This window comes from Seriola aureovittata, chromosome 2 (genome assembly GCF_021018895.1).
Source record: "Seriola aureovittata isolate HTS-2021-v1 ecotype China chromosome 2, ASM2101889v1, whole genome shotgun sequence".
Classification (NCBI taxonomy): domain Eukaryota; kingdom Metazoa; phylum Chordata; class Actinopteri; order Carangiformes; family Carangidae; genus Seriola; species Seriola aureovittata.
Window position 1 is genome coordinate 19,276,953 of NC_079365.1, and position 15,877 is coordinate 19,292,829.

At 39.8% G+C, this 15,877-nt stretch overlaps 1 protein-coding gene across 1 annotated transcript in view; it reads right to left on the reverse strand.

Annotated features, from left to right (window-relative positions):
• The window catches only part of syn2b (synapsin IIb), a 75,606-nt gene extending 60,688 nt beyond the window's left edge, over positions 1-14,918 (reverse strand). The window contains exon 1 of the mRNA XM_056395196.1: positions 13,851-14,918. Within this exon, the coding sequence (XP_056251171.1) occupies positions 13,851-14,293 (443 nt within the window). The 5' untranslated portion in view covers positions 14,294-14,918. The remainder of the gene's footprint in view (positions 1-13,850) is intronic.
• Between the last annotated feature and the right edge of the window lie 959 nt (positions 14,919-15,877).

Genomic DNA, 15,877 nt, shown 5'->3' on the forward strand with positions numbered 1-15,877 from the left:
TATTTTCTTTTTCATACTAGAGAGGTACTGTCTGCTTACTTGGAAACTGCTTTCTTACAATGAAGCATTTCTGTTTGGCCATTACAACAATCCAGAGAAGAGTCTTCAGCAGATACTAAATTTGGCAGACACTGCAGAACTAATGGTGGATAGATGCAGGGTGGGAGACAGCTTCTGTATTGTATACAAGTATGTGTAGTGTCTGCAGTTTTCCCTGTTGTTGTGTGGTACTTAATTTCCTCTCTGTTGATGGCATGCTGCGGAAAATGATGACAAAAACACTGCAGAACCAAGGTCAGAGCTATCTCATCATCTAAACCACTTCATCTTTCACAAAACACTTTATCTGATTAATATTAGAGCGTGACAGCAGCCCCTGTAGAACCTCACCTTTTAAACACTGTGGAAGTTATAATTTTATACCACTAATGTCAATGAGATTTGGTTGCTATAAATACAGTATGCAAGATGAAAATTTGTCAACCTGTAGAGGTTTTATGACAATGTCGGATTTACTGAACATCATAAAGTACCTTCATTTGTCTTTAAATGTCTTTACAGCAGTCTGTGCACTACCTATACAAATTGCTATAGAACCATAAAGAGTGTAGCTCTATCACAATTCAAAATTAAATAAACTGTGGACGAAGAGTTTATCTGTATCACCCACGACTTATGTCAACATGAAAGTTTCTCCCGTCTCCACACAGACCTCTGGGGCTCAGCCAGAGAGACCATCAGGTTCTTGGCCACCTCTCTTACCAAGGCCCTTTCCTCTGATTGCTCAGTTTGGGCAAGCGGCCACTTTTAGGAAGATTCCTGGTTGTTCCAAACTTCTTCGTTTAAAAATTATGGAGGCCAATGTGCTCTTGGAAACCTTCAGTGCAGCAGAACGCCTCCCCAGATCTATGCTTCTAAGCATCGCCAGCTGTCAGACCTTATATAGACAGGTGTGTGCCTTTCCAAATCATGTCCAATCAACTGAATTGACCACAGGTGTGGAGGCACCTGGGCTAAATTTCAAGTGTCTTAGCAAAGTGTCTGAACACTTGTTAACACATGTTAATGTTATATTTCAGTTTTTCCTTTTTAATACATTTGCAAACAATTATACAATTCTGTTTTTGCTTTTTCATTATGGTTTATTGAGTGTAGATTGATTAAGAAAAACATTTATATTTTTGATTTTAGCGTTAGGCTGCAACATAAAAACAATGTGGAGGGATTTGTACACTTTCTGAATGCACTCTATATGAATGCTGTAAATCAACCGTGCATATTCTTATGCGACTATGTATTGACTACTCTGCTGTAATTCTGGCACAATATCTCTTGTAGAAAAAGATAATTTATCTCTAGAGATTTCTTGTTTAAATAAATAAATACTAGCCTTGTAAATGTTTTGTACTGTAGCCCACTACTTGTTGGCAAACAAGGTCCCAGTTGGCAACTGAACACCAAAAGTCAGTAGTGAGCCGAGCAGCTCAGAATGGCTTTAAGCCTATCTGATCCTGTGATGGATTGGAACCTCTCATTATAGGGATTGAACTGAGGCAGTGAGAGAAAGCAAGAAGGAGAGAAAGCACCAGACAGTAAGAGATAGTTACCAAGGGAGACAAGCCTAGAGCCCTGTTTCATACAGCTTCTTGTTATACACCATGATAGCTAATGGTTATGGCTGGAACAGGGATTGACAATCTTTCCATCTGCTGATTTCATTTTCCCTCCATTTTCTCTCTTTCGTGTCAGTCTCTCCCATTCCACTATAAACAGCTTCTTTCTATTTTCCCCTTTTACTCTGTACTTCCTCTGTCAGATACCTCTGAGTCTCTGCTGACTCCAAAACTAGCAGTTCTTCACATCGACCCTCGTTTAATGGAGGACAACAAAGGCGGGCTGAAGCTACTCCCCTCACAGCTCGCAGACAAAAGGGATACACCGAGCAGACATGACTCTCCATTTAAACTCTGCCAGAGGGAATCCACAGAACCTCAGAATTAATTTGGGAAGCCCTCGGCCTTGTGTTTAATAAAACAACAGACCTATGTGCCATTAGGTAGCTGCTTCTTTCCAAATGTCTGCACAGGGCTCTGAGTTAAATGGAGGGCTCAAGGGGAAAACCTTTGCTTAGTCAGCTTATTGCATTGCACTGCTGCTGAGCTGATCAAATTACGTGTACTTTCAGTATAATTAGAGTATAACTTAATGGCATAAGCTTCTAGAGGTACATCAGGCCTCATGCACTCCACCCTATGAACAAATTTGTTCGTAAGTGGAATGTACAAGTGATTTAAGATCATTTATAGCAGTAACCAAATTGTTGGTTCTTGTAAATCTTGTACTTAGAACTTTCTCATAAATACTACTACTACTACTACTAATAATAATAATAACAATTCACAAGTAGTCCAGATCTGTCGTACAATATGTGTTTAAAAACCTTCATTTGACCTGAAAGACTAATACCTTAATCTGAATTAATTTGAAGTTTAAATATAATGCTGAAATTAACTAAAATAAAAGATGTGACAGAAGTTAATGCAATATTAATATTCTGTCAACAATATCATCATCAACATCATGGCCAAAAATCAAGAGGTTTAGGACTAATACAAAAAGGCCCTTTGAGTCTAATATGAGTAAAAAGTGCAGTTCAAATTAATACATGAGCAAAATGTGGAGTGGTAGGTACAGTGAGTACAGTGCAGTAAATGGTCAGGTATTATAGGGAAAATTTCACCATGTGATAAAAATGGGTGAATACACATCTGTGCTAATCCTCTGAGGACAAGTCAAGCATGACTTCTGTGACGCTTATAGAAACTGTGTTGTACAGTGAGTACTTTTAACAGGCTGCAACTGTACACTAATGACCACAACAATACAGGGCATATTGTGTGCCAGCCTCTAAAATGCAAAACAATCTAATTAGTATGTTTCCATAGCAACTAGGACAGCAGAGAAAGACCATGTGTGTCTTTGTGTCGCTGTTAGACCTGAGATAAACAGAATTTTTAAGTTAGTTAGTTATAAAAGCAGAGCAAAACCATTATTGACGAGTCACACTTTCTTTTGTAAATATTTGTGTGTGTTAGGAGAAAAAAAAGAGAAGTTGCTGTATCGCAGCTGCTGTACTCAGGATGCAGTCCCTCATGACCTGTGCTTAATTTGGTCATATTAACAGGCTAAATAAGTTAAATAGTATCCCTCACAGCGACTTTAATTGTCCAGATACTAAGGAGGGATTTACTTTGATTTATGTTAATATGGAGAGCAATAATATGAATACCCGGTGCTTCACTTACTTGCCTGGAAACTTAATCAGAAATGTGTGATTAATCAGACAGTGCAGCCATGCCTACAAGCCAGGGAGCCATTCCATAGCAAATCATCCATCTTATAAATTTGGGTAGAAATAAATAATTAACACATGTCAATATTGAAATGGTGCAGCATTGTGTATTACATGACAGTGGGTATTTATGTGCCAGTGTGTTTCCTGTGTGTTTGTGTGCATCCATGCTTGTGTGTGCTTGTCCATATAAAGCTTGTTACCATAGTGACATCAAAAAATGTATATTCTAAAAAGTTCCTCATTTGTGGGAAATCTTATTAATGACCTACAGTTATCACTCTCATTTCAATGGCTTTACCTTTATTAACAAGGACATACAGCGTCAGTTCCTTTACACAGATCACCTATGCAAGTGGTCCACTATTATTGAAAACTGTACTGCATGTGGTAGCTGGCTTTGCTCAGCTGTAATAGACTCAAGAAATTAGTCAAATATTTGTGTTGACATAACTCCCTTTCCTCTGCCGGTGATATTATCACAGCAAGTGCCAACACGTTCTCTCACTATCTTTCTCTCTGAGAAGCACACACACAATCTCACACAAGCTCTCTCTCTCTCTCTCTCTCTCCTTATTCACAAGCTTCATACACAAAAGAAAATTGCATGACCGAGTCACAGTTAAGACTTTCAATTGGCTTTAATGCTGCACATTGCTGTCACTGTCCATTTCTGTATTATGGAATTAAGCATGTTTTTCTCTTGTTAAAAAATATTTCACTTTCAGTATTAGCAGAAAGACACAAAGGAAGTCTTTGTCTGCACAATTTGTGAAAGCAAACACATCTGCATTTTGGCTGATTCCTATCAAGGTCCGTGGCAGTGAGGACTGCAAAGAAAAATTACTTGACACCTAACGACTCAACCTTGTCCAGAATCTACAGCCTGCTGAAACTGTGGCTGTGAATTTATGAGTGTGTGATTGGCAAGTTCCATTCAGTGCTTTCATAACAAAAATGAAGCTACACACAGGGACGTTTAAAAAGAATCAAGAGAAAAATGTCCAATTCAATAAACTTCCCCCTGCACTGTAGTAACTAATAAAAATAATATGACAAAACTATCAAGAGTGAAAGTGTGCTCACTAGTTTTGTTTTTTTTACTAGATTTAGGTTAGTTGTCACGGTGATGGATTTATTCTGACACCAGCAGTTAGTATCTGTTGGATGTGATGTTGCCAGTAGCAACCCCTACTGGCTCAGTCCTACAGCAGCTTAACTGACTTTGTTACATCCACCATTTTGTCAGATCTGTGTCCTCACAAATACTGACTGGCATCTTTGGTTTACTTCCCAAATGTTGGAGCATTATTTGATTAATGATGTAGCAGCCAAAAACAAGAATTATTACAAAATAAAGTAGAAGCATTTTATTTTCTCTGAGCCTCACAAACACTCTTACCCTTTGAATTATCACAATTTGATTTATTTGGTAGAATAAAAAGGTCTCACATAGGCGTGTCAGTATATAATTTCTTTCCATTCACATGAGCAGGGAGCCAGTAGGTAGATGTCACCTGTTAAATATCCTAAAATAACAGGTCTATAAGAAATCAGACGAGAATGTAAATACATGAGGTTATTTGTAAATTGACAGATTTTTTCATGGCTCCTAACTGATATATTTCAAACTTGTACTTCTACTTAGTAGTTGAACTAAAATGTAGAGAGACATGGAGAGACAGCAAGAAACAGAGAGAGAAAGATGGTGAGATGTAAGATGAGGAGCCTTGAATTTTTTGTGTAAATGTACAAATTTGGTGTCTCAATTGTCTTACCCTGTCTTATCTGTGCAACTGATGCAGACAAACTAAATGTAAACTGTAACCACTTTGTGGTAAAATCACATCAATGCCCTTTTTCAACCATATATTTTCAAGATTACCTGTCGCCATAGCAACAGTGGGCTATTTCACCAGAGTTGTGTTGGTGATTGGTCTCATTTATGGCCCTCTTAGGTATCTGTATGCCTCATGCATAGTAACAGGTTCTTCTCTGGAATACTGCAGAGGCAATGTAAGTTTATTTATATCGCATCATTCAGACACAAGGCCATTCAAAGTGCTTGCAGAGTAGCATGCAACACAAATACAATTAGTAATACGGATTACATAATCAATAAAATTCTAATTTCTTTGTATTATTGTACAAATGGTATTTCCTGGTTGCCCTTTTCTATGTGTTTTTAATTGTATACAGCTGATAGTAAAGGTCATTCGGCTAGTCAATCAATCCATAGAGTCCATGTAAGTCCATAATAAGTCAGACTGCTTCATCACCTCTAGTTTATCTTCATTGATAAAACAGAAGGTTTTCAGACAGAAATCCTAAGGTTTACTAGATTTTACTTTATTTGTATGTCCTAAAATTGAGCTATAGATTCAATGCAATGCTGTTGTATTAATAAGAGTCACAGCTTTTGCATAATAACTCTAATGGATAAATCTATACACTGCCTCAGTAACATGTTGTTTGCTCGTTGATAGCAACTCCTCATGCTACTGAAGAGGCTATTTAATAGAAGAGGATTGGAGAGGTCTGTCTGAACAACAATCAGACTAAAGGTCAAAATGCAAGAAGATTAAGTTAAAATAAAGCTGGTCTGTCTGCTGGGGCATTGATCTTTTACCGGCTGCCCTTATGATTGGATATAAGCTGATTTTATCATAATTATTGATTACTAATGTGCACAAAATGCATTTTGAATCACAGTACTTGAATACATATGCTCTGCAATATATTCTATTTCATCATCTGAGGGTAGTATATCCTTGAGTAAAGACTTTCCCTTACCTCTGTAAGGGATAAGAGAAGGTCAGGTTTTGGTCTCCAGTTGCCTCCTCATCCTTGCAGTGATAAGAGATCGCCTCAAAGCTTTGTTTTGCTATCATTCACTTAACCATTCATTTGGGATGTGGCTTCTTGGATAATTTAAATTGTTTTGGAATAAAGCTGTTTGGCCCCTCTGGCTAAACAGCCTGCTGAGGTGTAACTTTATGGAAATAGCACACGCATTAAGTCCTGTCCTTATCTAATTGTCTTTGCAAAATGTCTGCCACAGTTGAGAGCATGGAAAAAAACAGCAAAGGAAACATAGTGTACATACTCACCAAAACACAGAGGGGACATTTTCCGTCACATTCAAATGAGCTAAAAGGCTAACTATTGACATGAATCTAATGGGTGATCTGTAGCCCTAACAGGCTTTATGGATAAAAGCTCTTCTTAATGCTTGTTATTAGTCAGTCGATATTGACATAGCAAGTGCCAGAAATCTGCATTCAATATCCTGGGAGCAAGCACAAGCCTTCTGTTTATTTAGGTATTCAACACAGATACAGTATGGAATACATAGGCATATATAAAAATAGTACTCATGAAAGCTGTACAACTAAACCAGCACATAATTCTACCATTCAGTGTTCAAAGACAATGTCAATGACAAATATTGATTAGTGTTTCGACTTAGGTTTTTATCATGTACAGATGGAAGGAAATCCACCCAGTGTCATTTAAATTCAAAAACGAGTTCAATCACATAATACTTTCAAGTTTTAAACTTGTAAAGCTATCACGTCCTATTTTGGAAGTTACAAGGTTAGAAATTTTACTTTGAAGTTGTTTCTGTATCATCCCTGGGGCTAAAAATGCCACCAGTCTAGTATGACAATGGCTGAGAGGTACAAGACATTAGGTCGAAACCAAGAGCACTCTACATAGTCAGCATGACATTGCCACCAGCTGTAATAAGGTCAGATCTCAGCCTGTGTGTTTGGAAATGTGACCTGCAGCTAAGAACCATAGTGCCACTGATAATTCCTAATTACTGACAAGTCCAACCTACATCCAGCAAAATCAAAAGGATCCTTGAAAATGATCTGACCTGTTTGCTGTGTGCGGATGTGGTATGTTAACCTTCAACAATATAGCACTTTATTCCCAAACCACCGTTCTATAGTAAACTCGGTCAGCAGAAACAAGGGATGGTATGTCACTCAAAAAAGCTGAATTGTGTGGGAGAAAGGTTTTTCTGCCATGTATAATTAGGTGACAGAAAATAGAAACAGAAAGCAGGTGCTTGTAAATGTGTGTGTACTGTATGTGTAAGATGTGGATGGAACTACACACGGCTCCACCTCCCCACCTGCTCTCCCTGTGTACTCCTGTGTACTCCACCAGCAATGGAGAAAATTAGAACGACTTTTTTAATGAAGGCTTGAATGCAGGCGCGCACACACACACACACCACACACACACACACACACACACACACAAACTCTATACACATTCAATTCAGGTCACCGTCATCATACCAAAACTATGACTGAGTAGAAACAGTGTGCTTTTTACTGTTTAACCACAGGAAATCAAATAACAAAGCAGCGGTTTCTAGCCATGTTAGTGGCATGGATGTGGGGATGCCAACGGCCAATGTTGTTCTTGGTCAGTCAGTCGGTCCACTGCTTTGTTCCAGACTGAAATATCTCACCAACTTTTGCCCGGATGGTTTTGAAACAAAAATTCATGTTTCTAAGACGGCAATAGTACTGACTTATTGACTCTGGTGACTTTTCCTCTAGGGCCACCATGAGGTTGATATTTGTGGTTTTGATTTTAATGTCACAACAACTGTTGGATGGACTGCCTTGAAATTTGCTGCACACATTCAAGTAGTTCATGGATGAATAATCAATTTGGTGATTCCCTGATAACTATCTCCTCCTGTAGTGACATGGATAAAGTTATATCACAATGAGAACATGATTGGGGACAACACCTATCACCACAGCAATGTGATATATATACTAATTGTTTATCGGATTGTGATAGATTCAAATTCAAATAAGTATATAAGTATGTTAAGTATAATATAAGTATATTATAATTTTATCTTTTTGCATTAATTCTGTAACCTCTGGTGTACTGTCCTTATATTGCGTACTTGTGTTGTGTATTTTTTTGTCTTTTTTAATTAAAAATTTGAATTAAAATAAAAAGCTTTAATTAGCAGGCTAACATGTTAAACTAAGATGGTAAATGTAAATATCATACCCGCTTAACAATGCTGACGTTAGCATTAGCTCAAAGCACAGTCACTGCGCCGCTAGCATGGCTGTAAACTCTTACTTGTGTTTTTATGCTGAGTAAGTTTGTAGGAAAAGGGCTGAATTTTGAGACCACTGATGCATTAAGAATAAAAGGATGTTTACACCCCGAACACTTCTGTGAAGCAATTTCAAATGCTGCTACATGTTGGCTAAGCAGAATTCTTTTAAATACCAAACATTCAAAGCTCAAGCAACAACTGAAGGGGCAACTGGGTGACATTCACATCAACCCCTGCTCATCACAGAGCTGTGCGTCAACCTGCAGTCAAACAAAAAACCCTCCACTGTGAGTCATATTCAAAAGGCAACAGTCCAAAATAATCTCCTCTGATGGGCACTTATGCAATATAGGTGGTAAATACACTCACTGGTACTTAGGCAGAAACTGCAGAGTACATACTCAATGGATAAATAGAGAGATAAAGAGAGGGAGAGCAAAAAGAAGGAGAAAGAGACAGAGAGGGAGGGAGAGAGAGAGAAAGAGAGAGAGATGCAGACAGATATGGAGAGCAAAGGAAAGAGAGCAGATGTGGCCTTTGGGCTGAAACTGCTGAATCACCACGTCTCTTCTGATTACTTCATCGCATCATGAACCCAGAGCACTTTCTCTCAAGCCACACACAGTGACTGTCGTGATAAAAGGCAGAGATGCAAAGAGAGAAAGGAAAGAGAGAGAAAAAAACACACACAGGCCTCCAGAGAGAGGGTGAGACAAGCAGAGCATCACACTGACATCCAGAATAAAAGGGAGATTCCCAAACCTTCTCTATCTCTCTTCCTAAATCCTCCTCCCCTCTGTGCCGGTATCACCTTGAAAGGCCCTAGAGGACATTGTCTCTACCCTCACCCATCTCAATGGGCTCTGGTCTGTTACATAAAGACTACAGGATGCGAGTCAAACACACACATTCTTAATTTCCTGAAAATATATTCACTCTTTCATCTTGGCTTTATTGCTGGACCCCTATTGTGTTTGTTTTTTTTTTCCAGAGCGAGCCATCACAGTAGCATAGCTGATATTTGAGAGCTTGAAGAGGGCAGTCAGATGCGAAGAGACTCATGATACCTGTGGTTGCTTATGCAGCTGTCAGCCAGCATTTAAAAAGGGGATGCCAACTTTATTGGGAGTTATAGCCCGAATCTGTATCCGCATGTCTACCTTTCCTCAATTAGCAATTCATTCCAAATGAACAATTAATTTTCATTTATTTCAAGATGCAAAGTCAAAATGGATGTAGAAAAGGGACGTTTAAATTAGGAAATAGAGGAAGTTTAATTCTGCAAAAAAACAAATTAAGGTGCAAAGGACTAAAAGAAGTCAGACAGGGTAAGAGAAATTAAAAGATTCATTACCTCTCATTACTCCATTGGATTACTATCCACTCTGGACATCTCAACAACACCCCCGTGAGGAATATTTATTAGGATGTTTTATCTCAGTTAATTGTAATTGACAGGTGGAAAATGACTAATACTAATTGCATGCCCTTCCCTTTTAGCCTCACCATCAATCTGCTCATCAAACATTGATTGTAAATCACTGGTGTGGGCTTAACACGGGCTTTGATTGTGTTAGATTCTTAAATGACAAGTCTTGCAGTAATATGCAATGCAATAACACTGCATTAAACTGGGTTGATGGATTCATTCATAGAAACACAGACAGACCAAATGTGTTTCCCAGACTGAAAAGTTCAATTTATGTTTGGTTTGTTTACCAAAGATTTCAAACAGCAACTTTCTGTGTGATCAAAGCCTTGTTAGATTTTCTAAATCATGCAATTAAGTTTCGGTAATAAATTTTCTTGCTCACGGCTCTCAACAGCGTTGGCTTTCCACATACATTTTGGAATTGATTTTAAAATAGTATTATTTACTTTTAAAGCACAATTTGGATTGGTCCCATAGATTCTGTGGATTATGTATCCATGTGTGGACATACATTGTTTTTATCACTTTTTTTTACCACTTTTATTACTTGCCGATTTCTTTTATACTATTATATTGTTTTAATAGTTTATTTTACCGTTTTGACTTTTGCGTCTTTTATCTTGTTTTTATTGCCTTGTGAAGCATTTTGTGACATTTGTTTTGAAAAGCGCTATAAAAATAAAATCTATTTTTGAAGTCAGGACTGCAGAGTCACTGCCTGTCTTCTGCCACTGGCTGAAAACTCGCAGACCTCAAGGACATTTAATGCATTTATTGGACTGAAGTATCTGCCAAATGAATTTAATTTACACTAATTTCAGTAGTTATAAATATCTGTCCCCTTCAGCTAATGCCACATATCAAATATGCAGTTTCTTTTGCACAAGAGCTTTGTAATTTTTGTAAAATGAAATAAAGAATATGATGAAGAGGAACACCAGGAAAATGTCTGGCTTCAGGCTGGTGCTATCTCCAAAAACTTTAAAACTATTTATTTTTGTGTGCACAGAGCCCAGCACTGTCTAACAAACAATGTATGTCTCATGTCTGATCAGAATATACCCTTGATGGGATTGACATAGAATCATTACAGAGGGGAAATTTCCGCTTTCTGTTTTCCATGTTATCTTACTGAGTCCCGCTCTTTGCTGAGTGGAAAATCAATAACATTTAGCAGAATGCCTCTCTGGCCCAGATGCTTTAAGGGAGGTTCTGTCTGCGAGCATGCCTTCAAAGAATAAACATTAATGTCGGGCTCTCTGGATGAATGAGTTCACAAACCAAATGGGATGACTTCTCAAAATAATGCCAGTGAAGTTGCAAATTCATTGCATTGCATCTTTTAAAGGTTAAATTATATTCCTTACTTGGCATCACAGATCTTGCTCTTGCCCTGCACCTAACTTTCATTTGTATTAAAGGGTTTTCGACTTTTTTTTTGCTGTGGGCCAGGGCAAGGGTGTGGCAGAGACAATTCCTGTATTGGCTACCTCTATGTATTGTATTTTACAGCCTTCACTTAGAACATGTTTGTGTTGCATGTCATCACACTCAAACTCCCCCAATATACAGTACAGTGCTGTATGGTACATGCTGTATACGTGTCACACTTGAGGAAATAAACATCCCGTTTGCTAAACCACAGTACACGATGTGAGTCAAACCACGTGGTTAGTGGTTGCTACAAATCACTTAAAAAGGTTGTAAAAAACACAGTGAGAGGTTACAGCAACAACAAGCTACTGGTTTCAAAGGCTACAGTATGTTTGCAAAAGGCAGCTGCCATGTGTTTTTACTGGCTATGTAGTTTTCACTTGCTCATGTGTTCAGACAGGTGCAAAGCGGCAAATCCAAACCTCTTTTAATATATTTCACACATATATATATATGCAATTCTGATGTATGGCCATTATAAATAGAATGCAGATGCTGGATTACATTAAGTGAGGTCTTGCATTCAAATGCCTCTCTTTTAAATGTAGGCTGCAGTGTCTCGCATTCAGATGTCGCCACATCATGGGTGGCAGCCGTCCAATCTACCAAAACACTCACAGCAAGAGATACAAGACTGCCATAATGGAGAGCTGCCAGTCTTGTTCAGTCAATACAGTGTAGTAGAATGCATGTAGTCAGACATGCATAATGCACCTTTATAGAGATAATCCCATGCTGATTGCATGAAAATAATATCCACTGCACTAGACTGTGAAAACCATTCATCAGAAAACCAAGCCCCTGTAACTCAGACATTACTACATCAATGGTACGTGGAACCAGTTTATTTCAAAACACACGCCAGTACTACAGCTATAGATTGTATTATACCTTTGGGATACTGTCTCTCAAAGAAACTGGAATTTGTGCCAAAATGACTAATAGTGACAGAATATTAAGTGTCATTTGCATCTCACATTTTGCAGACACTTAAATGTCAGTTCACACCTGTAATGGCAAGATCCCAAAGAGAGGTGTATTTGCATTCTTTCTGGGCACCAAAGCATCTTTAAATATATTCATGTGCCAAAGATTTACTGACCTAGAATTGTAAATGAATGTTTCCAGTCTATATTTATAACTAAAAGAACATTTTTGCAAGCAGAGTAGAGTCAGCTTCGAAAATCATAATATAACCAATATACACAAACCCATGCAAAGTTAATAAACAAAACAAAATATCAACTAAAACTCCACCTTTTTGTTTGTCTCAACGGTTCTGAATTCATATCACATGGTCTTTATCTGCAAATGTAGTTCTTTCAATAGTCACTGAACTGTAGATTCTTAGCCCCTCGAGGACCTCTCGTCTAAGTTTGTTTGCCTCTTCATTCCTGACCTTGGAAACAGCAACGATCTCAACTCCAGGTTCACTTATTCACTTGTTCTGCAATGCTTTCAACCACATTGCATGGTTTGTGTTTGCAACAGAACGACACTCAGTTATGTGGGATGCCAAACAATAACTGCCATATGACAACATTCCACAATGTCCATTAAACTGAAAAGGTCAAAAGCATCTCATGTGGCCACCACTTAATCACGTAGACCTCAATACAAGGCTGACAAGATAAAACTACACCTAGATAATGGCAGCAATGAATGGCTGTAAAATCCATCATCAGCATCCACACAGAAAACCTTTATAGCCAGAAAATGTGATTTGCAGGGACAGAGAGCAGCGAGTGGGACAGCAACATTATTACAGAGCCAAGGGCTCACATTTCACAGGCAGAATGCAATGTTTTATTCAGAGCTACATGGTCTTGAACAGTGTATGATGTATGAATTGATAGCATAAGGATAATATCCTGTTAGCCAATTTGTGCTGTCAAGGAATGGAAACATTTACTCAGAGCTCTCTAATACTCTCACACACACACGCAAACACACAAACAAACACACACGCATTTTCATACGCAAACACACACACACACAACGCCATTAAGAGTCATATAAACACACAAAAATAGAGACAGGTGACAGTGCTGGGTCGTGGGATGTGTGAATCTGAACCCCAGAGAGACGCTGTCCTGTCTGTTCAGATTAATGGAGCTGCTTCTATTTTGGGAGCAGCTTCAGTGAGAGGAGAGAATACAATCTAATATAAAGACATGAGGGACAAACAAAAACAACAGACTGGGACATAAGGATAATTATTTGTGTGTGGCTACTGTATTGGAACATGTGAACCGTTTAATCACGTCGATCCCATCAAAGGCTCCAAATTAATCAACATCTTATTTCAAATTAGTGTCGGTTAGTATTACACAACTTTTAAATTAATAGAACATCATGTTCCTTCTCTCTGACTACAAACCAAACATTTTTACACCAAAATAAAGCATCTAAATAAACTTATATTCCAGTTTCATTCAGCACAACCACCACTCACATCAACTACCAGATAATCAACTGGACATCACTTAACCAATCATTAAAGTTGCTTGTATCTCAACACTTACCACTCATGCTGGGGCTCGTCAATGATCAACAGGATCTTGAACTTCTTGGAGAGGGAGGGAGACGGAGCCGACTGCTCCACAAACCCGGCGGCGGACGCAGCCGTCTGTTTGACCACGTTGGTGATGGAGCTGAAGGAGCTGAAGAAGCCAGAGGAACCGCCGGAGGAGGAGGACTGGGCCTGTTGAGGCTGCTGAGCCAGCTGGGTCGGACGCCGCTCCTGAGCAGCGGGGGAGCTGGCTGGTGCCTGGGAGGGTGCTGGAGCTTTGGTCGGGGACAGGGCAGGGACGGGCGCCGTGGCGGGGAGTGCGCCCTGCTGGGCAGGTGAGGAGGCGGTGGGGGGAGGAGGAGCAGGTGGGTCAGGCCTCTGGAGGTCTGTCATGTAGCCGTTGGGCAGGTTGGACATGAAGCTACTGTCAGAGAGACGGCGTCGGAGGAAGTTCATGATTGCGGTTGAAAGGTCGGTCTCTCAGTTGGTCAGTTACCTGCTCTCTAAGTGTGTCTCTAAATTTCTTGGCTGGATGGATGAGAGCAGAGACAGAGAGAAAAAACACTTATCAGAGGTTAGATGAATGACAGAGAGCAAATCAGTCCAAATGATGGAGGGACAGGTGACGGAGAGCTGCTTCTGTGTTGGAGGAAATGGAAAGCAGGAAGGAAAGGATGGATGAAACGATGGATACAGCTCTGGTCCAGTCTTCAAGAGACAGCTCTCCAAAGTGCAGCTAAGCCAACAAAACAGCAGCCAGCGTGTTTTGTGGTGTTCCTCCTCCTGAGCCTCACGTCTCCCTCACAAATGCGTGTGTGACGTGAGAGAGTGTGTGTCTGCGACAGAGAGGTGTGGTGTCGTCCCCTTCGGTGAGGTGCTGGTGTTCTCCCCACTCTACTCTACTCTGCCTGCTTGCCTCTTGAACTGCTGCAAGCTGAATGTGCTCAAGAGATGATGCTGCTCTCTCTGCTTATCTCACCCGTTCACTCGCTCACGCTCCCTCTGCCCTTTTCTTCTCGCTCACTCACTCACTCACTCTCTCACTCACTCTCTCGCTCACTCTCTCGCTCGGCACGCTCAGTGGCGGTCTCCCCCTCCCACACCCCCCCCCCCCGCCTCCTCCTCTCTCCTGTCATCATCCTCCTACATCATGGGCTACGTGTGCGTGTCGTGCTGCAGCCTTGTAGCGCTGCGTGCCGTGTGCAACCAGTGGAAGGGGTTTCCTGAGACCGTGCATAAGGTGGAGTACACAGATGGAAACATCATCCACCCTGCTTTGCAAGCCCCACCTCCTTCACACGCCATCCTTCTATCCATCCACACATCCATTGTTTTTTACCCTCCTTCTTAACCTGTCTTCCCTTCATCTCTTTTCCCTCCATGGTGGGCTCTTGTATGTGACAGCGCTGATGCATTTTCCTAGTGGATTCATTCTCGTAGAATTGAAAAAACCCTTGTGTCAATATTTTGCCATTAACAGCACGTGGCATGACGGAGGGCAGGGTTGATTTGTAATATAAAACACTATGATGAGGAAGCTTAGGTTGAGGACAGGAGGAAAACAAAAGAAAAGGAGGAGAGGAGGACGGAGATTCATCCATCCCTCCTGTTTTAGTCAAATTAGTCAAATGATTCCCTCCATTGGAATGTGTTGCTGTTCAGTATTGTTTTTCTGTCCTGTTCTGCCACCTAAGAAAGCAGCATATAATGGTAATGGTGGCGCAGACCACCAAGGGGAACCAAGCTTGAAGAGACCCTGTAGTGATAAGTATGATCACTTTTTGATCTCTGTAGTAGAATCTGTAATGACTATTAGTGCAGTAAGATTTTCCAAATTATTACACTTGAGCGCATTGCAGCATTAGCATATAAAGTAGTATCAATTACAGGATCCCAAAATGGTACATAACCACATATTCAAATATATATTTACTCTTTCAGTTAAAGAGTAGACGCAGCTTTTATTCCCAACACTACTGTGTGCTTCCGACTATTTGCCTCTGTCTCGTTCACTTCTTATTCCTAAACAAACATCTCCTC